Source organism: Sparus aurata, chromosome 23 (genome assembly GCF_900880675.1).
Source record: "Sparus aurata chromosome 23, fSpaAur1.1, whole genome shotgun sequence".
Taxonomy (NCBI): Eukaryota; Metazoa; Chordata; class Actinopteri; order Spariformes; family Sparidae; genus Sparus; species Sparus aurata.
The window spans coordinates 29137348-29165247 of NC_044209.1; the positions used below are offsets into that span (position 1 = coordinate 29137348).

The window sequence follows — 27900 nt, forward strand, 5'->3', positions numbered from 1 at the left end:
AAGCCTTCGAGCCTTTGTACCAGAGTATTAATATTATCTAGGTCGATTTATTTTTACCCTTTTATTTGTGAAGCGGAAACCTCGCCGGAAATAGAACGCATCAGTTTCCGGTCACCGCTTCAGTCCCGCCCCACCAGTCTGTGCCATCTTGTATTTAGCAAGAACAAAAACGGTGTCAGAAACAAGTCCAGCCTCGGGATGGGGCGCAGGCTGTAGGACGGATTCTCGGAGTTTATTTTAATACGGTCCGGTGTGACGGGACAACATGCTCGGAAGTGGGGCGCCGCGGAGACACATCAGCCACACCCCGTAGAATAGCTAATGTTACCGTTAGCTTGCGAGCTATCAAAGCTAAGCTAGCCAATTAGCTAAGGCTAGTAACCCAGTAACGCAGGAGAGACAACTGGCGAGCTTAAAGTTTCTGCTCGAGCCAGCTTCATTAGCAGTGTGCTTTCTGAGAGCTTAATCTATTTCGCTGCTGCCCTGAAACCAGGAGGGACTTCGGTGGAAATGGGCCAAACGTCGTGCTGATTGTCTGCTGAGAGGAGACTCGGGCTATGAGGATAGAGGCTCGCTAGCTTGGCTGCTAACAGTTGTTTTTCGTTCCAGAGCGGAACCACAATAAGCCGCGGTAAGTGATGCTACATTTAGCTAGCTGCGGTGCTAGCTCATCTAGTTAGCCGTTCCAGGGGTTTTCAAACTTGGGTCCGGGGACACCCTGTGGTCTTTGATTTGTTTTCAGATGCCCTCAGTAAAATGAAAAAATATGTTAAAATAGCTGCGGCTAGCAGTTAGCTTAGCAGACCCTGATGGGTCGTTTTATCGGCTTTTACTCAGTTAGCAGAATTTATCGCTATTTTTCTTTATGCCGAACAACCGAGATAGAAAATTCAGTGATAAGTGGAGAACAAAAACGACTTCATCGAAGTAGACAGACATTATCTAACAGTGTCCTGTGGATTATGTGCCTTTTCTATCTGGGGTCTGTAGATCACCCCTGCTAAAAAAAAGACAAAGTAACATTAGCGCCTGCTGTCATGAAGTGTTAGCTTCGCCTTCATAAACATTTATCAGCATTTGCTAACATTAGCACGTGAAGAAAATGGCTAATTTAGAAATAAACTGTGTATGGTTTTATCTGATGCAGCTGTTTACATCCAGGTGGAATGAGTCCTCGATTTTAATGAGCTACTTTGACCACAACAAAGGAAAATCCATCCTGTGATCAGTTGAGCTGCTGACAGGATGTTACAGGCCGGTCCAAAACATTTATCACCAGCTGGATAACACTCATGTCTTTTGATGAGGAATTCATCGGGGGTGGTTTACAGTTTATTTGTGGTGCTGCAATGCCCAAACAAGACTTACTTTATAGATCTGAGGTTTCATTTTTAGGGCAGAGGTTGATGCAACGCTTATGTAAACCTCAAATCAAAGCCTCACATGTTGAGTGTTCCTTTTTCATCCCAAGTAACTGAGCAGAGATTCAGTTTGATATGGAGACGACGTCTGCCTGCAGGAGAATTGGTATCAAATCACAGAAAAGCATTCAGTTTCCCTTTGTATGCTCCCACAGACGTGAGACGAGCCTCAGTACCACAGTTAAGAGACAGAATGTATTTGTTGTCATAGTGATGCAGTTTGTGGATATTTCAGTTTTAATGTCAAGGCACAAACTTTTCCACAAAGCTTGGACCACGCCCGCTGAACACTGTTGATGCCTCCCGGCCTGTGATCAGACTTCTTTACTTTAAAATCACATCAGTTTAGTTTATAAGTGGTGCTGTTACTGGTGCTAATAAATGCTTATATACCCACTTTGTATGACTGTTTCACACGTTCACAACAAAGAGCTTGTGTTATGCAAAACTGTTTCCAAGTGCGGGCTCAGTTCAGCCATGTGATCTCGGCCATTCGGCTCCACTGACACACCAAATTTCACGTCACGTCTGAGGCTTCGTTTCCCTTTTCCCTCCGCTGTTCTTCAGTGTCTGAGGCTGCCTTCAAATGCAACTTCATTCAACTTGTGTGAGTTTGTTTTTTCCACATAGGAAGTTGGGGAAACTTGCGTCCCCAGAGTTGTGTGTCTGAACTTGTGAGAACAACCGCGCTCTCTGGAAAATAGCTAAAATGGAACCGCAAGATGGCTTCTTGTTTAAAAATGGAGAATGATTTGGTGTTTTCTGCTTTTCACCGTGAAGCTGAGGAATCAGAAAATGGTTGACATCAATAGTGACGATCCGCTGTGTACTTCTTTCTTTTTAAACACCAGCCTGCTCCTGTGTCATCGTCCACGAGCTCGGGTTTTCAGAGAATTTCCATTTAGTCATGAATACCACAACACTGGGTCATTAAAGGACTAGTTCACCCACAGATGTAAATCAGTCATTATGTCCTCACCGCCATGCTAACACTAACCCCGACAACAGGGCTGCAGCATTCTCCTAAACAACTGACGAAGCTGGGGACGTGTTTTAGAATGTAAAAGAAACAACAAATTAAACCATAAAATGCCTCCATACTGCTCATTTGCTGTAAGTGTAAGTGTCCAGATGCTCCGAGACTCAAACTGATTTGAAAAGACATTATTCACACCCTGGATGTGCGGTTGAGCTCCTGCACCCACCTCAGACGGGCTAACGCTAACTCATGTAGCCGAGCAGCTACATTAAAGATGGTTTGTGATGTCGGGGCTTCAGCAGACTGTGATCACAGCAGAACATTTCTATGTTTTTTGTGTTTCTCAGTTTTAAATCAAGTCTCAGCTGCTTCAGTTTAGCAGAATGCTGCAACTCTGTTTTACTGTGAAGCTCCAGAACTGTTCTGTGGACTACGACACTTCATGTGACCTGATTACATAATGACTTTTGAATTTACATTTCTGGGTGAACTGATCCTTTAATATCACGACCCTATTTGAAAGCGGCACTTACTTACTTGTTTATTGTGAAAACAAATAGTGCAGATGATAGAAAACTGGAGAGTAAAGATTCCTGTCGGATCAGAACCAGTAACATCACAGTTACTCAGTTTAGGCTTCAGGCAATCAGGACGCCCCATTTCTCTCATTCTAATTAAAGAAAACTTGTTGTTCTTCTTTCTCTCTCTCTCATTTTTCGTCCTGCTTGTTTGCTCCTGACTGTAGACGGCTGCTGCAGGCGTCTGAGTCCTCGTCTCGGACTGAACACCATCAGGACACTGAGTGCCACATTATATATGATTGGAAATTGGTTCACTGCGTTCTGAAGAAATGTTGTGTTGGGGGTGGGAGGGTGATAATCGGTCTCCTCGTCTAGCGCAGATTTACTCGCACGTTTACACAGCAGCGCTTTAAAGGGAACAAGCCCGGCAGTCCTGCATTAAACAGGGACCCCGAGGCCGTGTGTTCATGCATTCAGACTCACAGAGGCCCGGTTCTGTTGCCGGCTCTCCTCAGGGCTCCAGCTGACACTCGAGGATGAGCAGCTACATTAACCCCATTATGAAATGATGTTGCTCTCATCAATAACCTGGCTCCGTGTGCCGGCTGAGGACACATTCTTGATCTGCAGCTCAGTGCGGCTCGTCATGTGATGATTCAAGTCAGACAGTGAAGAACTTGTCAGTTTTGCCCTGCATGTAATAAAATGGCGTGTATGTATAGATGCTTCTTACTTCGTATCTTACACTCTTGTTGAGCCTCCCTGTTATTAAGCAGGACGTCCTCCATCACATGACTCGAAACAAGAAACGAGGAAATGAAAAGAGAAATGTAATAACTGATCAGCTGATAGTGAAGCTGCTACAGATTGATAGTTTATTTTAACAAAGGATTATTTATTGTTGTTTTATCTGTGTGTTGTTTCCTTGATTGCTGGATTCATTGTTTGGTCTTTAAAATGCCAGAAAATTGCGAAAAATGTTGATCAGCTAAAGATTTTCAGTTCACTGTCAGAGGAGACAGAAACAAGCTGACAGCAGCGTTTTGTTCCCTGTAACAGACCATAAATATCAACTTCATCATCTGAGATTATTCCTGTTGCCAGCATTATTTGTGATGTCTGTTTTTATTTCAATGTGATTGAGTCTGTCCGTATTTTGTGGCTTTCAATTTGTCTGAATTGTAAATTAAGAATTGTGTTTAATCTCCACACTGTGCTCAGAGTCTGAAATCAATATTCAGAATAGTTGGCAGTTAGTTTTAGTAAACTCTCAGTGCAGATCTACCAGATAATTCTGTCCGACATGAGATTAACTGATTTAAAGGACATACTGGTGAGAAAAGTTGATTTCTTGTCTTATTCACAACTTGTCAAATAATGAGGCTTGTGGATTATTAGACGGGCCGGCCCTTTAAGTTTTCCTGGATTCAGGGGAAGTTGTTTGAGTGATATGAAGGCAAACATTCATTGATCACTCTGGTCAACAGACGTGCATTGATTGATGCACTCCCAACAGATTCCCCCGTCATTCCAGTTTGATTGTTTCTCAGTAAAGCTGCTGAGGTTGATTCGGGGAAATCCCTGTAATTCTTCATATATTCAGCAGAAAAACAAAAAGCAGTGTCAGTTCTTCTGATGTCACGCAGCTTTAATAAGTGCATATATTTAATCTTCTGGAGTAATTATCTGCTCAAGTTATTGATTTTAATTTGCATTTTCTGTCAGAAAGTGTGACTGTTAATGTCCCGGTCAGACTCTGTTAGCTGACGTGTTGTTATTCTGGAAACCTTCGCAGCATTTACGTACGTTCACTTAATAATTGAGATCATGTTGTAAAAACCAGCTGCCATTTTGTCGGCTCCACATCAGTTCTCAGTCTCGTCTCTGTTTGACTCGCTCGCTCCAGTTCTTCAGGACTTTCACAGTTGTTGTTTTTCTGTTGAACGTCTTCATGTCACAACCTGTCGGCCGGTTACTGTCCCAGATAGATCAACTGTGGAAGATGGAGGCTGTTTTAAATCAGAGCCGTGATAACTCCACACATTTACGCCAAAAGCATCCAGTCATGACATTCCTGAAATATTGCACACTATCTGAGACGTGCTCCATAGATTCTGTACTTCAGGCCGGCTGATAAAGTGTCTGATTTCTGGTGCATATGAGGGAATTTTTGCAAATGGGTCACGTTACAAGAGTACAAGAATGCATTTTCCAGCATGTTTAACACATTAATTAGACGGTTTTCTGCCCAACTGAAGTGGAAAACAGACGCTTCACATCCTTCAGAAACAGAACGGGCACAGAACGCTCCGTGATCCAAATATAAACCGGAGGGAAGTTCCTCCAGCAACGTTCAAAACACAGGAACCTGCAATCACACCCTCCAAATACATCAAATATAAACGATTCATAATTCTTTTAAAGGATTGTTTCAGTCGGCGGTGTCGGTGTTTCCTCAGGATCTGTGGCTGCATGCATTCAGTCAGAGGGTTTAAGCTTCCTCCCTCGAGGATTAATCAATAAATAGAAACTTTAATTTAGGACAAATGTTATAAGAATATCTGTAATAAAAGATGGAAAAGCAGATAATCAACTGTGACTCCAAAGCTTAATGATCAATCTTTTAGATCAGGTTCGTTACAGACGAGCTGCAACCGTTTGATCCGGGAAAAGTCCTTAAATTAGATTTGATGCTCTTCACATTGATTTTACATTAATTCTGTTCAAGTGGAACGAATCAGCTGTGAGGAAAATACAGTTTATGATTTGCAGCGACTTCACTTCTGTATTTCTATTTTCATTGACAAGCATTGAATTAATTGTTAAACTAGTTTAAAATGATTGATTTGAATAGTATAATTAGAACTCTGTTACGGTGATCAACAATTAACCACTTTTTATTCTTTTAGACTGAGTCGTCTTCAGTCGTTCCTCTGAGGTCTGAAGGTTGTTACCTTGTTTTGACCTTTGACCTCTCCTCACCTGTCCTCCTCTTATCCTCGTCCTCCTCACCTGTCCTCCTCTTCTCCTCGTCCTCCTCACCTGTCCTCCTCTTCTCCTCGTCCTCCAGGCCCTGGCCATGCCCTCGAGTGCACGGGCGGGCAATCTCAAGGACCCGGAGGTGGCTGATCTGTTCTGCAAAGATGATCCGGAGAAGCTCTTCGCTGACCTCCGTGAGATCGGCCATGGCAGCTTCGGAGCTGTTTACTTTGTGAGTACAACATCAAGTCGATCGATCGCATGTTTGATTGGTCACGTGTGTGTTTACGGTCAGCACAGCGTCTCCACACTGTGATAAATCTGTGGACGAGATGGAACCTGATTATTGGACTGAATTGCTCTCCGGTTGTTTTCATGTTTGGGCTGAGTTCTGATAGAAAGGACGAGCTGTCTGAGCTCGTGGGAGGACAAAGGTGCATTTATACCTGTTGTAAACAGCCACAGTTGAAGGTGGAGGATCTCCTTTATATCTGTGATAACTGAGCTCATTCTCAGACGCTCTCTCCTGGAAGATATTTATGGTTCTGTACTCTGCACTCTGTCACCTCCACACAGCTGCCGATCACAGTGTGAACCAGGAAACCACCGATGTGATATTCTTGGTTTACAGTTGATGTGAATACTGACACTGATTTTTGGGGGTTTAGTTGTTTTTTTATGTCCCCAACAAAGAAATCTTTATTATACAAACTTGTTTTAAAGCTGTTTATTTCATTTGAAGGGGCAACAACTCAATCAGACAAATCAACGAGCCAATCCGAGTATAACTTCCTTAAAGTTATCTATCTGTCTTACACATAAACTTAATCTTTTAGTTCTTAACTGCTTTAAATGCCCTCTAAGGTCACAGCTTTCCTACTGACTCAGTGATGAGAGTTTTCCAGTTTTACTCATATTCTCAGAACTGTGTCAGCCAGTAAATCGTGAATATGAGAAGTTGTCCTGACGACTCAGAGAAACATCTGCGGCTGCCATCGCTGAATGTAGCTCAGTTGCTGATTTTGTCTGATTCTGATGTTGATGAAATGTTTTGGAGACTCATCCAAACCGTCGATGCCATAATCGATTGCTACGAGCATTTATTTTAAAAGATAAGCACACCCAAAAATGATAATTTGGTCGTTATGTGGTGCTGATGGAAAGTCGGAGGGATGATTTGGTGGGTTTGGTTTTTTTTGCTTTTCCAGGTGAAGCTGAGGAATCAGAGAATGGTGACGAACGTCTCTGTTCTTCTCTCTTTAAACACACAGTTCAGTGTCGTCATCCATGAAGCAGAGTTTTCAGAGAGTTTCCACTCAGTCATGAATACCACAGCACTGAGTGATTAAAGGAACAGTTCGCCCACAAATGTAAATTCAGTCTATCCAGGTCTCCACAAAACCAAAGATCCCAAACTGATCTGAAAACAATTTATTTCCACCATTTTTTAAGCTTAAATCTTCACTGTAGCTGCTGAGCTGAAAGTGTTTGTGGGTTCACGAGCTCGACTGCACGTCCAGGGTGTAAATAACGTGTTTTCAGATCAGTTCACCCAATTATAAATGTGTTTCAGGATCATTGTACATCGGAGGAGTTGATATTGAGTTGCTGAATCTGTGCCGGTCTCTTCTGGACGTGTTGTCATTCTTGTGGCTGTTGCTGTTTATCAGAGATGTTTCCAGAAAGCTAAGAAAGAAGTTCAGCTTGATGATCAGAATCGTGCTGTTATTCTGATTCTCCAGCTGCCGTAAACCAGCATCAATGAGCACAACTAATCAGATGTTTGCGGTGGTGTTGGATCCAGAGAAAATCAGAATAAGATTATCTTCTCCTTGTTTGTTGGTAGTTTTCTGTGTAAATCTTAAGCAACACGATCCTCTGTGTGCTGTGAGATTGTGTTGAAGTAAATCAGATTGTTCAGATCTTTATCAGATTTTTCCTGAATTTCTCTGAGAAACGCTCGCTGAGCTGCGGCGGGCAGAGCCGTGATGGTCTGTGTGGGTTTTCTAACAGACAGAAACTGTCTCATCTGCATCTTGTCATTAATAAAGAAGCTGTGAATCTGAAAATGGCCCCGTCTAATTATGAAAACAGTGGGAACACTGTGTGTGTGTGTGTGTGTGTGTGTGTGTGTGTGTGTGTGTGTGTGTGTGTGTGTGTGTGTGTGTGTGTGTGTGTGTGTGTGTGTGTGTGTGTGTGTGTGTGTGTGTGTGTGTGTTGTTGTACCTTTATTCTTGAGGCTGCGTGGTAGACTCACACCTCCACAGTGTTCTCACCGCCACACCGAACGTCTGAGTTTCAGAGGATCCTTAAAAGGCCATTAGAGATGTGCTACAAAAATAGACGATGTGCATCAATTTGCATCAATTTAACAGGAGTGCCGCAGCTTCATGCTGAACTTCCTCTGCGCTCTGCTGTGTGTTCACGGTGTCCTCAGATGACCGTCACCGCGTCAGTCGGGGCGTCAGAGCCTTAGTTAATGTTGACGTGTTTTAAATAAGCTCACGCGGCTCCGCTGGCCGACTGCCTGAATACTCTGTATCTGAGTGTTTTTATTCAGGAGTTCCTCTCAGTACAACAGTAATGGATGATGCAGCAGTGAGTTGTTTACAGTCTGGGTCGCGTCTGACTTCTTGTTGTCGTCACAGTGAAACGTCGTCTGCTGTCTGGCAGCAGCAGCTTCCTCACTTGGGATTTGAGGATTAAGTCCTCTGGAGGATTAAAGCTGTGGCAATAGATTTCAGGAAATATGAACATTTTATCTAAAAAAAAAAAAATGAATAATGAAGTTCAGTATACGAGCAGATCGTCTGTATGTCTTTGTCCTCGGCTCACTGAACGTGTCCGGTCGAGGTTTTGGCGCCACCAAGTGGTGGAAGAATAATTCAGGATTTTATCAAAAGTAGTTTATTCACAGAAGCAGCGATGCAAAATTAACGACTGGAAGATTTTGTAGCTTCAGTCGGTTCCATTGACACACATGGCTGAATGTAAACACAGTGTGACTAAATGAACAGACAACAGCGCAGCAGATGAATCAGTAAAACCTCATATTTACATGTTTGTGTTGCTCTGATCGAGTCCTGAAATTAAAATGAAAGAGTTGTTTTGATTCTTGTGCCGTGACGGATGAACACTGATGATGATGATGATGATGATGATGATGATGCTTGTGTTGGTGTTCTCGGTCATTTAAATGTATTTAAGTAACCGGGTTACAGTCGGCTTTCTCCTCTAAGCTGATTTCTTGAACCTAATGTGAACATTAAACCTCGCTTCTGTAATCGGGGATTAGAGGAACCTAAATGTTCCCTGGAGAGGTCGATTCATGTGTCGATGACTCTAATCTGTGTTTTAAATGTAGAGCTCAGCTGATACTTGATTTTTGGGACTGATGCTGATATTTGTGTTTGTGAAACAGGCTGGAGATTCTACAGTCAACATCAAGCTAAAATCAGTGCACTGTAAATGTAAACTTCACTGGGAATTTAATAATGATTAATCACCCCGAGCATCTTGTCCTGGATTATGATTTTTCATATGTGCACATACTGAATATCGATATCGTAAAGTCTGACAGCTGACAAGCTGCCTGACACACAGAATCAGTGACCAGGTGAACCAGGTGTCTGAGTAACTTGGTTTCTTGAGTGTTTAACGTTCTGATAATTGTGTGTGTTGTCAACAGGCCCGAGATGTGCGCAACAATGAGGTGGTGGCTATTAAGAAAATGTCGTACAGCGGCAAGCAGACAAACGAGGTAACAAACCACAAAGACACGACGCATTTCCTGTTTAGATTGTTTAGAACTCTTACTTTTCCCTTTTCATTCTAAAAGTATTAACTCTGAACTTTAGAGAAATCTGAGTCCAAGAAACTAAATTCCAGATTTTTCTTCATGTGATGTCGTCCTCCACCTTCTCAACACACATTATGACTTTCTTACTGTTGTTGATGAAGAAAGATGTTTAAACATACACGACATCAGGCGTCTGTTATTTCTAGGGAGATATTTCAGTGAACTACCAACGTGCTGCGACTGACTGATTGTTGTGTTGATGTGCAGAAATGGCAGGACATCATCAAAGAGGTGAAGTTCCTGCAGAAGCTTCGCCACCCGAACACTATCGAGTATCGAGGATGTTACCTGAAGGAGCACACGGCATGGGTACGTATCCGTCCGCTCAGATAAAACCACTCTGATGTGTAAACGTGATGTAAAGACCGACGTGTGCGTCTGTTGATGGTGCTGTTGGTGTGTCGTCCTCAGCTGGTGATGGAGTACTGCCTCGGCTCGGCCTCGGACCTCCTCGAAGGTTCGTTTAACACCCGTTCACTTATTAACACGTGATTATTTCATCGTCTCTGTTGTGTCTGACTCTTCTTCTTCTTCTCTTTTCCTTCCAGTTCACAAAAAGCCGCTCCAGGAAATAGAAATAGCTGCTATTACCCATGGTGCACTGCAGGGATTAGCATATCTTCACTCACACAATATGATTCACAGGTAAATTCTTCTGTTCACGCTGATCTGTTACCAGTTTACTGCAACGCGTCCTTGTCAATGTTCTATTCCAGGAAAGTTTCATTACAAGATTTATAAATTATTTTCTCTCAGATAAAATGTGTGTATGATTAATAACGACAAGTAACAATGAAAATAAGACGAGGTGGATGGACTGTAGGTGTGTTTCAGACGGGTTCAGTGTGTTTACAGGTTGAACGTGATACAAGTCGAGACATGAAGTCCAAGAATGTGTTGCATGTTGTTAAAAACAGGTTTCAGCTTCCTGAAGGTCCAAACACGACTTGTTTATAACCGACTGCTGGATGAGAGTTGTTATCTCTGATCAGATTCAAGAGATATCTTGTATGTTAGCACAGCTGTCATGAGACAAAGGCAGCGCGTTACACAACTCAACTGTTTGTGCATGTTCACACACATTCTTATCAGCTCATCTTATTCAGTGTCCAAAGTTCTTCTTCCTGCTGTTACGCATCTAAACTGCCAGAAATATAACAGAACTTTTCATTCAACTTGATCAAGAAAATTGATTAAAAAAAAATGTTGAAGCTCTGCTGATTAAAACAAAGTTAAAAACGGACGCAGACGTTGTCCTGAGAGCGTTGTTTGAGTTTCTGGTTCGCAGGATTGTTTGTTCGTCTTGTTTCATCGATCTGTTCAACAATCTGTAAATCTTCTGTAAGAACAAGTCGTATCTGTCACAGACCAGCTCTGATTGGCTGCTGACATGATTCTGTCCTCCTGAATGTTTCTCCCAGGTGAGGTGAACATGCTCAGGAGAAAAAAGTAAAGATGTGTATTCTAACCAGAGAAGAAATCAGATTAAGTGTTCACATATTTCATGTGGTGTTTTCCTATTGAACAGATTCAGGCGCGTTCAGGTTCTTCTGACGGAGGCGTTTATAAGATTCTGATCGGGTTTTTATTCTGATTGTTGTTGGAACATTCAGGTCCATGTTAACACAGCGAGTGATTCTGTGTCCTGTTTGTGTCCAACCAGCACCGCAGCCTGTTGTAGCCAGACGTCTGTGGATTCTTATTAGAAACTTCAGTATAAAGTCCAGACAGACTGATCACAGAACCCTGTGGTTTCACTGACTGGATTGTTATGTGTGTGTATCGCTCGTCTCCCGGAGCTGAAGACATCCCTGCTCACCTGACGTCTGTATATGAAGGTGAAGTGTGTGTTGGTGCTAACGTCTGATCTTCTGCAGGGACGTGAAGGCAGGAAACATCCTGCTGACGGAGCCCGGTCAGGTCAAACTGGGGGACTTCGGTTCTGCTTCGATCGTCGCTCCGGCCAACTCGTTCGTGGGGACTCCCTACTGGTGAGTGTTGAGCCAAAACCTGCCGTTCAACTACATTTAATCACTGAGAGGGATTGTTTGTTGAAATCAGTCGATCCAGGGGGGTTTAAGGTGTTCAGGTGTTCATTCCTCCTCTAAGAGATTTTATCTTAACTGGTCGCTCGTCCTCTTGTTGTGCTGTAAATCGTCCTCTTGTCTTTAAAATGAGTGAGAGGAGAATTTTTAAAGCTCCTGCTACAAATCAAGTGTTGTGTCTGGAGTGCATCTTTCTGCAGTCGTCAACAACCTTTAAGCGTGTTTGTTTCTGCAGAGGTCATTGAAAGTGCAGGTCGATGCCTCGGCACTCTGAGCTTCTTAACTCTTAATGTGTTATTGACGTCCTGCTGTTCTCTCCGTCAGGATGGCTCCAGAGGTGATCCTGGCCATGGACGAGGGACAGTACGACGGCAAGGTGGACGTCTGGTCGCTGGGCATCACCTCCATCGAGCTCGGTAAAACCTGCCGTCTGTGTAACCATAAATCCAGACGTGAATTCATAGCAAAGGAGAAGTTGTTGACTTTGTGTTCTTCCCACAGCGGAGAGGAAGCCCCCACTGTTCAACATGAATGCTATGAGTGCCTTATATCACATCGCTCAGAATGAAAGCCCCATCCTTCAGTCCAATCACTGGTGAGAACATTTCTGTTTGATCTGCGCTCAGTTTGATCTTTACAGAAGCCATCAGCTGCTTTTATCTCCACACTGAGATATAATTCCCTCAGAAGAGTTCGTGGAGAGTCTTAAAAGTTTTAACCACTGAACTCAAATGTACTCCTCCTCGTTTTTATCACGATCTGTTTCATCGACCGTTGAACAGCCGGTAAAATCATCAGAATGACGAGATGCATTGATTTCATTGGTAGGAAAGAATTCTGTGAACTTAATTTGTCACCGTTGGTTTTATAACAACTTGTATGTGACAATGAAGCCTTTAAGAGTCGGGAGAGTTCGGATCAAACGTTTTTCACCACATTTCTTGAAATATTTAGATTTGTTTTTGTAAATTCTCGATGCTGAGAGCAGAGACTCATGAATAAACTATGACAGTCTGAAATGTGCTGAGATATTTACGATGTGATGGGGAGTAAACAATATCTGATATCTTTACAATGTTGATATAAATTCTTAATCTCGGGATAAAGAACTTCAAAGTACTTAGTAGACGTTTGTGTCTTCAGAGGACGTAGAAGATCCTCTTACAAATATAATCTCATGTTTCTCTGCAGGTCTGATTCCTTCCGCAACTTCGTTGACTCTTGCCTACAGAAGATTCCCCAGGACCGGCCTACCTCGGACGTGCTGCTCAATGTGAGTCCTCACACAGATTAACCACACACACACACACACACACACACACACACACACACACACACACTCATGAATCTCCTCCTCGGTGTCGTCGAGCTCACCTGTCCTCTCCGTCCTGCAGCATCGCTTCTTGTGCCGCGAGCGCCCGCTGACGGTCGTCATGGACCTGATCGCACGAACCAAGGATGCAGTTCGGGAGCTGGACAATCTGCAGTACCGCAAGATGAAGAAGATCCTCTTCCAGGAGACCCAGCAGAACGGCCCCGTGTCCGAAGGAGGGGAGGATGAGGAGGTGAGGAAGGAGGGAGAGATGAAGACTGTGTGTGAGACGGTCACAGAGATCCACACTGAATTATTTCACCATGTAGTTTTATCAGAGGGAAACAGGAAGCATCCTCCATCGATAGTGAGTTTACAGTGTCCTGTCAGATTCTAACAGGTTATATTTTTTGTCAGTGATGGTCACTTTACCAACAACATAAAGATACGCTCCTTTTGTATTTGACATTCGATTCAGTGATCGTTATAAATATTCCGTCCATACAGAACCTCCTTCCTCTGGGAGCTGTTTGGGTTTAGTCCAAAGCACATTTTCTAATGTTCTTGTGACGACAGGATGCCTTTAGTCTTGAGTCCTGAGGTTGTTGGATGGAGGGAGGAAGGGAATAGATGATTGTGGAGGAAAGAAGGAAAACGTGTAGAGAACGAGGAGGAAAGACGACAAAGAAAGGAAGTAGGATCATGAAATGAAGGCACAGAGAGCTGAGGAGACCCAGGAAGTGAAGGAAGAGAGAATAATGACAGAAAGATTATGTTTGAATAGTTACATGACTGAAAATGCTAAAAATAGAGGAGTACACTGCAGAAAGAGTCTCTTTGACTGTTGACTGCTTATTATGTACATTTGTGTGTACTGAAATAACACTGGAGAGCAAAAGGAACATAAATGTTAAAATGCAACGTCTCTATTTTATTCAGCATCTGCAGTTCCTGCTAATTCTTCTTTGTTTGTGTGACTGCCTTTAGAAACACACAGTGTTGCTGCACATTAAGCTACAACTGTCTTTTTCAGACGTTAGTGCCCGACAGACTGAAACAGGCTAATTATTCAAGCAGACAAAGACTTGAATACTTGTCCAAGAAATAACTTGTTTATTGGATGTTTGTGTTTGTGTCAGGAGGTGGAGCAGTACCTGCTGCGGACCGGCACCGTCAACAGCATGGAGAGCTCCCAGTCTGTTCCCAGTATGTCCATCTCAGCCAGTTCACAGAGCAGCTCCGTCAACAGTCTGGCCGACGCCTCCGACGACAGCAGCAGCGAGATGGCCATGATGCAGGAGGGCGAGCACACCGTCACCTCCAACAGCTCCATCATCCACCGACCCACGGTACACACATCCAGTCCCAGACGCTTCAGCTCCGGTCCAGTTTCAACAAAAATATGTTTTATGATACATTTGTAGTTTTGTGTGTGTGATGTTAAAGTATCTCCTCCTCCTCTCCTCCTCCTCCTCCTGCCCCTCCTCCTCCTCCTCCTCCTCCTCCTCCTCCTCCTCCTCCTCCTCCTCCTCCTCCTCCTCTCTCCCCTCCTCCTCCTCCTCCTCCGCCTCCTCCTCCTCCTCCTGCTCCTCCGCCTCCTCCTCCTCCTCCTCCTCCTCCTCCTGCTCCTCCTGCCTCCTCCTCCTCCTCCTCCTCCTCCTCCTCCTCCTCCTCCTCCTCCTCCTCCTCCTCCTCCTCCTCCTCCTCCTCTCTCCTCCTCCTGCTCCTCCTCCTCTCTCCTCCTCCTCCTCCTCCTCCTCCTCCTCTCCTCCTCCTCCTCCTCCTCCTCCTCCTCCTCCTCTCCTCCTCCTCCCTCCTCCTCCTCCCTCCTCCTCCTCTCTCCTCCTCCTCCCTCCTCCTCCTCCCTCCTCTCCTCCTCCTCTCCTCCTCCTCCTCCTCTCCTCCTCCTCCTCCTCCTCCTCCTCTCTCCTCCTCTCCTCCTCCTCCTCTCTCCTCCTCCTCCTCCTCCTCCTCTCTCTCGTCTCCTCCTCCTCCTCCTCTCTCCTCCTCCTCTCTCCTCCTCCTCCTCTCCTCCTCCTCTCCTCCTCCCTCCTGCTCTCCTCCTCTCCTCCTCCTCCTCCTCCTCCTCATCTCCTCCTCTCCTCCTCCTCCTCCCGCGTCCTCCTCCTCCTCCTCCTCCTCCTGCTCCTCCTCCTCCTCTCCTCCTCCTCCTGCTCCTCCGCCTCCTCCTCCTCCTCCTCTCTCGTCCTCTCTCCTGCTCCTCCTCTCTCCTGCCCCCTCCTCTCTCCTCCTCCTCCTCTCTCGTCCTCCTCCTTCTCTCTCGTCGTCCTCCTCCTCCTCTCTCCTCCTCCCGCCTCCTCCTCCTCCTCTCTCGTCCTCCTCCTTCTCTCTCGTCGTCGTCGTCGTCGTCGTCGTCGTCGTCGTCCTCCTCCTCCTCCTCTCTCGTCCTCCTCCTTCTCTCTCGTCGTCCTCCTCCTCCTCCTCCTCCTCTCTCCTCTCTCCTCTCTCCTCTCCTCCTCCTGCCCCTCCTCCTGCTCCTCCTCCTCTCTCCTCTCTCCTCTCCTCCTCCTCCTCCTCCTCCTCCTCCTCCTCCTCTCTCCTCCTCCTCAGGGTCAGGATAACATCTATGATGACCCTTACCAGCCAGAGATGGACCAACCACAGGCTCCGTCAGCTGGACGCCGCCGAGCTTACTATCGCAACCGTGACCACTTCGCCACCATCAGAACCGCCTCACTTGTGAGTTCGCTCATCAAGGACTCCTGTAGTTTGGTTCTGTCGGCTCAGAAAGATCCAAACATTTGACTTTCAGTCTTTTTATTGAACAAATGATGAGTTTGGTTCTTGGTTGGTGGTGATTTCTAAGTATAGAACAGTCTGAGACTTTATTCTTGTATTTAATCAGTGTTATTCTTGCTGCTAATCCACTGATGAAGCAAACAGCTGTGACCTTTAATAGACAATGAAAACTGAATTAAACCCAAACCTCAGAATCTAAAGCAGCAAAGAGAAGCTGCTTTATGGATGTAATAAACAGAGTTTATGGTACTTCAGTTTATGTAAGTGAACTTTATGTTCCACATGTAGAAATCATGTGGATGTGTGGAAGCTTCTGCTTGGCACTCCAGTAACCAGAAGAAGCGCATGACATCAGTGTTGATCTGTTTGTTACCTGTCCTCCAGGTGACCCGTCAGATCCAGGAACACGAGCAGGGCTCGGCGCTGCGGGAGCAGATGTCCGGGTACAAACGAATGAGGCGGCAGCACCAGAAGCAGCTGATGGGGCTGGAGAACAAGCTGAAGGCGGAGATGGACGAGCACCAGCTGAAGCTGGACAAAGAGCTGGAGAACCAGAGGAACAGCTTCTCCACCGAGGCCGACAAACTGGTGAAGAAGCACCAGGCCATCCTGGAGAAGGAGGTGAGACGTCTGCTGCTCGGCTGCTTCATCACTCAGTGCGTTTACATGCACAGCTTAGTCAGATTACAGCCATAGTTGGACTCTGCTACTCAATCGGACAACTGCAATTATCCGAGTATACATGCCGGTAAGAAAATCGAATTACTGGCCGAAAGCATGTCATACCCGGTACGCTAGGTGGCGCTGTACCCAGTTCAACTAGTGGTAATGGGAACACCTCCGGCTGACCTCTTGACGTCACCAGCTGCCTCGGCATTCAAGAAAGATGGCGTACGAAGAGCGAGACGAAGCTACATCTTTGTACACTTCGTATGTGGTGTACATGATAATTACACAAACTAGGTGTACAATGGCGCTCTTTCTTGCGGTGATTTCGGAGGAAAGACACCGCCGCCGCCGTCCGTCTACTTCCGGCTCACGGCCCCGGGGAAAAATCTCGCGCCTGCGCAGAACGCAAAATCCGATCCGATCCGCTGGAATCGTATACATGCAGGAGTAATGCGACTTTCAATCGAATAATCTACGTGGTGTAATTCGACTATGAGAAATCCGATCCGGTCCGATTTTAGTCAGACTAAGGTGTATACATGCATCTTAAAGATCCGTTCATAGTCAGACTAACGCAGTAGTTCGGTTTTCTTGAGTGTCATGTAAACGCACTGAGTGACAGGAATCTGTGCTGGATCAGTATTAATGTGTTTGTGTCGTCCTGCAGACGAAAGCAGCCATCGCCGAAGAGAAGAAGTTCCAGCAGCACATACTGGGCCAGCAGAAGAAAGAACTGACCAGTTTACTGGACTCACAGAAACGCCAGTACCGCCAGCGCAAAGACCAGCTGAAGGAGGTAAAAGCCAACAATCATTCACACATCAGATAACAAGATATCACCGAACCAGAAGTCATGTCAGTCGTTCATCCTCGTCGTTCTCCTGCGTTGTTCAAATGTCCACTGGAAACTTCTTCAAGCAACTGAAGAAGTATTTCTTCATTTTTTCACTGTTTCACAGTTTAAAAAACATAATTGATGCTGATTTCGATGTGTTAACAGACGCTTGGCCTCCTGCTGATCTTTAGTTTACTTTAGTGTGTTTCCTCTCGTGCTTCAGACAGGAAGTCACCTGACAGCCAATAGATATTGTTACATATGTACAGACACCCATCATGATGTGTTAATGTCACGGTGAATGAAACCATGACTTGAGATTTTGAACCTTTGTTTCGCAGTTTCTCAGTTTCCAGGACCGTGACCTGCCTGATGTTTACTTCTCTCAGGCAGTCGTTCACAGCTGGTCTGACTTTTTTTCATCTTGTTCTTCAGGAGCTGAACGAGAACCAGTCGACTCCGAAGCGGGAGAAGCAGGAGTGGCTGATCCGTCAGAAGGAGTGTCTGCAGCAGATGCAGGCGGAGGAGGAGGCCAGTCTGCTGCGGAGGCAGCGGCAGTACTACGAGCTGCAGTGTCGTCAGTACAAGAGGAAGATGCTGCTGGCTCGACACAACCTGGAGCAGGACCTGCTCAGAGAGGTACTGCAGCCCACCTGGACTTCTAGACTAGGTGTTTTTATTGATTATAGATTAATTCTGATCAGGAGTATAATATGGTTAGGTAAGTCAGAGTCATAGTGCCTCTCAGTGATCCCAGTGGCCTTCAGGCTTCTACACACCAGGCTGACAGTCGCCTGTCGAGCATCGTCAGGCAGTCAGTGAGCGTCTGTTAGTCTGAGCCGCGTGTCTCGCACCTTTAACAAACAACAGCTCCATCGAAGGCTTTTCGGCTGATTCAGCAGGTAGCACTGACAGTCGGCTCGGTGACATAAATCTCTCTGATTGGCTGTTCAGGTTGTAGATCTTTGCAGAAAAGAGAAATCTCTTCACCTGTTACACTTACAACTTTTTGGCATGTTCTTCAGTTGGAGCGGTGATATCAGTGTGTGTCAGAATGTTCCTAATCATGACAAAAGTGTGAACATCAGCAGAGAGGTTTGTCTTTCTGGAGGCAGAGAACATACAAACTACTTCCTCTGTCGTCTTTGTGCTCCAGTGCAGCTTTTTACCCGAGTTAAAGGAGACACGAGGTAAACTGCTCGCCACAATCTGCCAGAGCTGAAAGTGACGACTGAAACCACCAGACGCTTAATTTACTGTCAGCAGTGACAAAGAAAAGCAGCAAATCCTCACAACAAGCAGCTGGAACAGCGACTGTCAGACATTTCTGTTAAATGGCTGAAACGATGAATTGATGATCAGAATTTTCTTTCTTTTCGATTAATAAATGCAGCTCTAATGAACGAACATGCGACTGAACTATTTCATCCTCTGCAGTTCTTCTAGAAGAAGATTTTTGATACCAAGACATTCTGTTAATTGGACCACAAATTTAGGACTGTAGTTTCACTATCAGTCAGAAATGATCTAATGTGTGAGCGACCATCATTGTGCAGCGTCTGCGTTCTCTTCCTGTCCCTCCTGGTTCCCTCTGACCTCGGTCTCGTCCTCCTCCAGGACCTGAACAAGAAGCAGACCCAGAAGGATCTGGAGTGTGCCATGCTGCTGCGGCACCACGAGTCCACCCAGGAGCTCGAGTTCAGGCAGCTGAGCTCGGTGCAGAGAACTCGAGCCGACCTGATCCGAACACAGCATCAGACAGAACTGACCAATCAGATGGAGTACAACAAGCGCAGAGAGCAGGAACTGCGACAGAAACACACCGTAGAGGTCCGGCAGCAGCCCAAGAGCCTGAAGGTACCGTCTGAAAACAGCAACACGTCCTGGACAAATGCAATACATGAAATATTAAACTGTATTTAAACCTGTTTTCAGTCCAAAGAGCTGCAGATCAAGCGTCAGTTCCAGGAGACCTGTAAGATCCAGACCCGCCAGTACAAGGCCCTGCGGAACCACCTGCTGGAGAGCACTCCCAAATCCGACCACAAGGCCGTCCTCAAACGCCTCAAAGAGGAACAAACACGTAAGCTGGCCATCCTGGCCGAGCAGTACGACCACTCCATCAACGACATGCTGTCCACACAGGCTGTGAGTAAGGCAAGGAAACCTCCGCGCACCTGCTACACCTGCCACACCTGCACCACAACACACCTGCTACACCTGCACCACAACACACCTGCTACACCTGCACCACAACACACCTGCCACACCTGCACCACAACACACCTGCACCACAACACACCTGCTACACCTGCTACACCTACACCACAACACACCTGCCACACCTGCACCACAACACACCTGCTACACCTGCACCACAACACACCTGCCACACCTGCTACACCTGCACCACAACACACCTGCTACACCTGCACCACAACACACCTGCCACACCTGCACCACAACACACCTGCCACACCTGCACCACAACACACCTGCTACACCTGCACCACAACACACCTGCACCACAACACACCTGCTACACCTGCACCACAACACACCTGCTACACCTGCACCACAACACACCTGCCACACCTGCTACACCTGCACCACAACACACCTGCTACACCTGCACCACAACACACCTGCTACACCTGCACCACAACACACCTGCACCACAACACACCTGCTACACCTGCACCACAACACACCTGCTACACCTGCAACACACTGCACACCTGCACCACAACACACCTGCACCACAACACACCTGCCACACCTGCTACACCTGCACCACAACACACCTGCACCACAACACACCTGCTACACCTGCTACACCTGCACCACAACACACCTGCACCACAACACACCTGCTACACCTGCTACACCTGCACCACAACACACCTGCTACACCTGCTACACCTGCACCACAACACACCTGCTACACCTGCTACACCTGCACCACAACACACCTGCACCACAACACACCTGCTACACCTGCACCACAACACACCTGCTACACCTGCACCACAACACACCTGCTACACCTGCACCACAACACACCTGCCACACCTGCACCACAACACACCTGCCACACCTGCACCACAACACACCTGCTACACCTGCACCACAACACACCTGCCACACCTGCTACACCTGCACCACAACACACCTGCTACACCTGCACCACAACACACCTGCTACACCTACACCACAACACACCTGCTACACCTGCACCACAACACACCTGCACCACAACACACCTGCTACACCTGCACCACAACACACCTGCTACACCTGCACCACAACACACCTGCTACACCTGCACCACAACACACCTGCTACACCTGCTACACCTGCACCACAACACACCTGCTACACCTGCTACACCTGCACCACAACACACCTGCACCACAACACACCTGCTACACCTGCACCACAACACACCTGCTACACCTGCACCACAACACACCTGCTACACCTGCTACACCTGCACCACAACACACCTGCTACACCTGCTACACCTGCACCACAACACACCTGCTACACCTGCTACACCTGCACCACAACACACCTGCTACACCTGCACCATCATCATCTACACCATCAGCACAATTATCATGAAGACGCGTCCACAAGGTCCAATTTTTAATCTGCGTTGGAAACGTAAATGAATCCTCAGCAGTCAGACCCAGAGAACGTTTCTACAGACTTTCACTGTCTCACTGTCAGCTCTGCTCCTGATCAGTGCAGCAAGAGACGCAAATATAAACCTCAATAAATGAACATCTGCAGCTGAATAATCAATAAAACTGTCAACTTCTAGAATAAAACTAAGTGATTAATAATAATAATAAGATAAATAAAGCTTTAAGATTACTGAATTTGTTGGAGAACTGTCACTTGAAGCAGACAGTTTAAGTGTCGTTTCATTTATTTTCTTAAATGATCCAGTGAAGTAACAGGATATCAAATCAAACATCAGACAGTCAGATAAAGTCGTGATAAAAGAGTTCCTCAGTGAAACTCGTAAAAGAAAAGAAACTCCCACTAAAAAGCAAAACGTCGCCTCACATCACAATAAATCTGTCCGTGTTTGCTGCTGTCGGCTGCTGACGCTCGTCCTCGTTTGTCCCCACAGCTGCGGCTCGATGAGACGCAGGAGGCCGAGTACCAGGTGCTGAGGATGCAGCTGCAGCAGGAGCTGGAGCTGCTGAACGCCTACCAGAGCAAGATCAAGATCCACACCGACACCCAGCACGAGCGAGAGGTGAAGGACCTGGAGCAGAGAGTGTCCATCCGCCGGGCGCTGCTGGAGCAGAGGGTACGAACACTCACTGTCACTGTCTCAGGTGTCTCAGGGAAAAGTAGGGTATTCTTCTTCTGGGTCAACTAGATTCACCTAAAGCACATTTTAATTGAATCAGAACAAAACTAATCTGACTGATCATTATTTTCATCGTCCAGGACGTCTCAGCTTCTTTTGGAGGATTGTTGTAACTTAACAAATGATTTCATTATTTGTATAAACTGGAAATCTGCTCATAGCGTCTGAGAGCCTCAGTGAATGTCTTTAAATAGTTAGATTTATCACACCAACAGAAACATTAACCCCAAATATCTTCAGGTAACTCATGTAACAGAGAAACGCCTCCGATCGTCACGTCTGGAGCCAGAGAATTAATCAACAAACACTGATTATGAGCAGAAATGTTTGCAGCTGTAGAGGAAACGTTTTGTTGTGGTGTTGACTCGACCGCTGACTCTCGTCTGTGTTGCAGATCGAGGAGGAGATGCTCTCCCTGCAGAACGAACGTTCAGAGCGGATCCGGACTCTCCTCGAGCGTCAGGCTCACGAGATCGAGGCCTTCGACTCGGAGAGCATGCGACTCGGCTTCAGCAACATGGCGCTGACCGGCATCCCGGCCGAGGCCTTCAACCAGGGCTACCCGACCCCCAGCCCGTCCTCGGGCTCCAGCGGCTGGCCGTCGCGGCCCGTCCCGCGCTCGGGCAGCCACTGGAGCCACAGCGTCCAGAACTCGGTGGCGACTCCGTCCTGGCGCAGTCAGAACCACAGCGGAGGTGGCTTCAGCCGCGCCGAGTCCATCACCTCCTCCCACGGCCTCGGCAGGGACAGCGAGCTGCACAAGAGCGGCAGGGTTCACTCCTCCTCCTCCTCCACCTCCTCCTCCTCCTCCCACCATCACCAGCAGCACTACCTCCCGCAGCACTACCAACACCACCAGAGCACGCCGCAGCTGTACCGCGACGAGCGCGACATCAGGGAGCGCGAGCGCGCCCGGGAGTGGGTGGGAGGTGGGGTCCACTACCCCCATCACTCCCAGGGCCACCATCACCACCACCACCACCACCTCTCCACCCACGCCTCCTCCCAGTCCCTGGCTCTCCTGCCTCCACCTCCACCTCCTCCCCCCATCTCCCTCTCCTCCTCCTCCCCTCCCTCCTCCGCCTCTTCCTCTTCATCGTCGCAGGGAGGCTACGGAGGCGGGGGCCTGAGCGTCAGGGGCCCGACTCTGATGGCGCTCAGGAACAGCCCCCAGCCTCTGAGGAGGACGGCGTCCGGGGGGCCGGGCGGCGGGGGGAGTGACGGAGGGCTGAGCCGGAGCACATCGGTCACCTCCCACATCTCCAACGGCTCTCACCTGTCCTACTCCTGAGAGGCTCCTCCTCCTGAGAGGCTCCTACTCCTGAGAGGCTCCTCCTCCTGAGAGGCTCCTCCTCCTGAGAGGCTCCTCCTCCATGACCGTCTGCTTCTGTAAACAAACAAACAAACAAACAAACAGGGCTACCACGTGTTTCAGATATCGAGAACAGAAGTAGAACCAGGCCCGCTAGAGAGAGAGAGAGAGAGTTCTGTTTTAGCATGTTTTTAAAAGGCTTCATAGAGCTGAAGTCAAACAAACCAAACCCCAGTTTAAAAAGTGTAAATTTTAAGATCTCCTTTCCTGAAGAAAGAGAGGAGAAGCCTTTACAGTCACTGTTCTGAACGAGTATTAGCGTCACTGAGCTCTTCCACACGTTACAGAGTTGCACAGAAACGGTGACGAAACAAAAACAAACGTCACGTCCGCGCGTGAAAATGAGCCGTGTGTCGCAAAATGAACAAGTCGAACCGTTTTAAGATCTGATTTAAATAAAACACTCGAGTCCATTTGTGGATTTTGCGACACACTGATCCGTTGCACAGTATTTAGTCGCCTGTTGGACCAGTTTGAGATTCAGGTTTAAAGTCGAGCGGGTTTTGATTTTCAGTTTGTGTTTCAGTTTTCGAGGTGAGCGACAGGTGTGGAGCTTCCACTTGGCTAGCGGTGCTTTAAAAACCACTGTAACTATGTAAATAACGGTAAATTGTAAACCCGTTTTTTTTTTTTTGATCTGTCAGTGTTTCATACGTTCGGCGGGGGGATTTATTGACGACACATTTCTTTTATTTGTAGTGATAAGATTCTGTATATGACAACTGAACAAACACTGCCATCTCAAGACGACTCGACCACTGCCCTTTAAATCTTCTTAAAGGGGCAGTCCCACATTTTGAGATCGTTTGCCGTCTCGACTCGAGTCAGAAGACGAGACGAATCCTCGGATTGATCTCTGGGTGTTCAGAACAGAAGAAGGGAACTACAGAAGCTATTCATCTTTTTTAGTTCAGACTTTCAAATTAATTTGTCTTCCGTAAGAATCAGATGTTTGGACTCCGTGTTGAGAAAGAATCCCAGCTCACAGTGAGAGGAAACGTTTCCACATCGTCTGTTAAAGGATGAAAAACAAGAGCGAGCAGTTTCTGATTGTTTAAACAATTTAACACTTCACTTGAAACAACGCTAATCATTCATTCATTCATTCACAGTCTGAAACAGTGATTCCTGACCTTTTTATTCTTATTGTTATATAACATTAAGATCAGACTCATTAAATACAAACGTGGAGATATCTGGATGTGAAGTTGGTCCTCAATCTTTCTGTGTTCCCTGAAATAAAACCACAGATTCTGAATGTTTAGGGACTGATGACAATATCAGTACACACAGAATACACAAACATATGTTTTGATAAATCACTCAACTGTGTTCAGATTCTGAGTTTAAAGTATAAATATGCATGTTAACACATCTTGAACGATCAGCTGGAGGTCAGAGACTTAAACACTACAAGTAAGAGAGGAGCGAGTTTGTTAAGATGGCCGACTTCTTAAAACAGAAAACCTGTTTTATAATTATTAAATTATTAAATCCAGCCGACTTTAAGTAGAGAAGCAGCTCACCTGAGTGTCGTTACTGATTCTTTTATTATTATTTCTTCTTTCTCCTGGTTTCTGTTCTGAACTCACAGAATCTGACTCGACTTAAAACAACAGACGAGGAAAAAAGTCTCAAAGTGTTGACGTGCTCCTTTAACAGGTGTGTGTGTGCGTGTGTGCGTGTGTGTGTGTGTGTGTGTTACCTGCCCCCCCCCCACACAGTCTGGTCTGCATCTGTACATACGATGTACATGTTACATTACAGATTAGAAAACATTTCCGTGCATGGACTTTGTGTACAGACGCCATTTGTATGGATCAACATGCACACTACCTATTTATATAGATGCATATAAATGTAAGATACCTGTAAATGTGGCAGGTATACTGAAGATTGTTCACTGTCCAACACTTTTGACTTGCATTGTACTTACCAGTGTACATAAAAGCACTAACTCTGAGACTGTGTTAGAGTAATAATAATGATTATTTTGTCACGTGACTTCAAACCGATTTGTACTAGATGCAGACAGATAGATGCTATCATCATTATTATTACCTCTACTGCAGCTGTAATATTTATGTTGTATGCTACTTTTTAAATATGTAATTGCCAATTTTTGACCACTAGGTGGGTGAATAAGCGCAATGTTACTGTGATAGAGCTATAAAAAGACAAAAATATTAGTGTTTTTAAGGAGGACATAAAGGACTACCTTTCCCAGCATTCCTGTCGAGGTCTCAGGGGAGGAGTCTCCAGTTGTGGGCGGGGCTGCGTTCCACTTCTTATCTTTTATTTTTGAGCCAGTATTAAAGCGCGGAGCGTCCACGGTCGAGCGGAGCGATGTTTCCAGATTCTTTCACTACGTTTTGGTGCCATGTTGTTTTTTTACTTTTTGATTTATGTTTCGAACTTCTTCAGTCGCCGCGCAAAAAAAAGGACGTTCCCCCTAAAAACACACTGTAACCTGTGAACTACGGAGGCTCAGAGTGGACAATGTCAGACGACCAAAACGGAACGAAGAGTCGTGTGAATACGTTGTGTTCAATACGAAACAGCTGCAACAAACAAGTATTCTCATTATTTCATCATTAACTCAAAGAAAGTCAGAAAAATGTGAAAAATACTGAATTTTCTTTTGTTCAAACTAAAGTTCTGTTTCATTTTCATCCAAGACATTTTTAGTTTAGATTCTCCTTTTTAAACTATTTTTATTTTTTGGCCAACAAACAGAATCTGTAGAGGCAGCAGTCAAAAAGGTCAAAAGTCAAAACATTTTTGGCCCTCACGATCTTCCGTACTGATGCTCGACATTTTGGTTTCCTGCATTTTGTATTTAAAACATTTGTTTTTATTCGTAATGTTTGACTTCATAACGTAACCTTCATGAAAAGAGACATCATGAGTTTTAATAATTCATTTCAGTTTTAAAGTTGAACTGGTTTTGTTCACGCGACTCTTCAGTCCCGACGTCGTCTGTCGGACGTCGAACACTTTGTGAACTCGACTCTTCATCATTTTATTTTGCACAGTCCGAATGGGTAGAAAAATCCTCGCGTGGCTTCCTGCAGCAGGCGATCGAACCAATCAGCTGATCGCTCTGACTTCCTGTCACGTGACCGTTGTGCCGTCGCCGCTGCAGGACGCCGCTGCCGTGTGATCTGATGCTGTCTGTCATGTCTACCTCATTTGCACTGATAGTAAAAGAATGTTTGGTGGGTTAACAAAGATTTGTAGTTTCTTTCCCGTATCTTTTTTCTTTTTGTGCAAATGTTTCCGAGATGCTGAATGAGAGCCGGAGGGACGACGAGCTCCTCCAGGGAGAAACATCGAGTGAAGCTGGGTCAGTTGGGTTCCCCTCCGCTGACCCGTCGTTACAGGACATGCTGGACTTTGACCTCAGACACTAAAGACGCTCGCTGTTGATCTGTGGATGGATGTTTGAACCTGCTGGTGGACGAACTTTCCCCATCCTCAAAAAAACCTCAAGAAAATGTTCATTTTGCCAACTTTGTTTTTTCTTTTTTTCTTTTTAAATGCATCTTTTTGTAAAGGAGCTTCAGTCCTGAACCATTCCTGTGTTAATTCTGCCAATTAAAGCTGCACTGACGAAGATCGAGTCTCCGCAGAGAGACGAGTAGACGTAGATCCATCGTGTTCAGGTGATCAGGTGATCATGTGGTCACATGTTCAGGTGATCTCGTGTTTCAGGTCCCAGCAGCAGATAGACATGATCGTACTGTGAGTAGTTCACTGACATCAGGATTTCTGTGTTGTCATGGTGTCAATCAGGAACGTTTTGGGAGATTTTCCTGTTTGCTGTCGTCTCTGGAGTTGAGTTTTATTATTTTAATGATTCTTGATTATTGATCAGATGTTTTGACTGATAAAATGTCCTGAAAGGGAAAAAAATGCCGTCTTAATTAGAATATTTTTCCATTTTTAGACAAAAAAATCTAATTTGCAGACATCGTTTGAATGTAAGTATTAAATTTCTGCCATGATTAATGAACAGACGGTTCGTTTAAAGCTGATTTGATCACTAACTGATGAAAACTTGCTGAGTTTTGTTATTTCACAGAAAAAAGAATTGTCAGAAGACTTTTGATCCTGGACAGTTTGAAATACTGTAAATCCGTGTTTCAAATGAAAAAGCCAAAACTGATTTTAGTTCAGCTGATACAATGTGAGGAAAGAATGTTTTTATCTGTTTGATATCAAAGTGAAGAAAATATTTCTGTGTTTCGGATGAAAGACGAGCTGAAAATATGAAGTTAAGTTGAGATAAAATGTGATAAATTTCACAGTAAAACAGAATTATTTATTTTTATTGTGAAATGTTTCTCCATGACTCGATGGCAAACAAGCAAGTTTCCCAGAATGCCGTTCTGTTAGTGTTCCTTGTTTTCTTCACGTGGGTCCATTTTGTTTCCTGGAGCAGTTTTAGTTCTGCTGCTGCCTCCCTCTAAAGACTCACACCGAACCGGCAGGTTCAGAAACTGACCGCTGTGACGATGATGATGATGGTGATGATGATGTTGATGAAGATGATGATGGTGATGTTTGTGTGGCGAGCAGGATGGATGTTGGATTAACGCGAGTTTCAAATGTTCAGGTTCAATGCAAAATGTTCTGAGGAGCCGAGAGACGAGTTGTACAGAAACGTAACAAAATAATTTTGGAGAAATAAAAGAACAAAAAGACGACGTGGTTTGTTTTCATTTCAGTTAAAGAAGCAGATCACCCCCTGCTGATGGA

The 27900-nt window shown here is 45.7% G+C and overlaps 1 protein-coding gene and 1 long non-coding RNA gene across 6 annotated transcripts; one reads left to right on the forward strand and one right to left on the reverse strand.

Moving 5' to 3' along the window:
• The first annotated feature begins 109 nt into the window (after positions 1–109).
• On the forward strand, positions 110–27848 carry taok2a (TAO kinase 2a). Of its 5 annotated transcripts, none has more exons than XM_030407451.1 (21): positions 110–631; positions 5992–6132; positions 9589–9660; positions 9967–10068; positions 10171–10216; positions 10308–10404; positions 11637–11750; positions 12129–12220; positions 12306–12399; positions 12996–13077; positions 13199–13369; positions 14256–14465; positions 15688–15816; positions 16261–16497; positions 17213–17341; positions 17816–18019; positions 18998–19237; positions 19316–19537; positions 21522–21704; positions 22162–23078; positions 23113–27848. In XM_030407451.1, the coding sequence occupies exons 2-20, from the start codon at positions 6001–6003 to the stop codon at positions 23056–23058; spliced, it is 3453 nt and encodes a 1150-aa protein (XP_030263311.1). In that variant the 5' UTR covers positions 110–631; positions 5992–6000; the 3' UTR covers positions 23059–23078; positions 23113–27848. The 5 variants fall into 5 exon arrangements, with proteins under 5 accessions (XP_030263311.1, XP_030263310.1, XP_030263312.1 ...); XM_030407450.1 differs by having other exon boundaries at positions 23130–27848; XM_030407452.1 differs by having other exon boundaries at positions 22162–23061.
• LOC115575407 (uncharacterized) lies at positions 4545–5912 on the reverse strand. The gene is made up of 2 exons (XR_003982661.1): positions 5876–5912; positions 4545–4914 (listed from the first exon to the last, which is right to left on the reverse strand). It is a non-coding gene; the product is annotated as an uncharacterized LOC115575407 (long non-coding RNA).
• Positions 27849–27900: the final 52 nt, after the last annotated feature.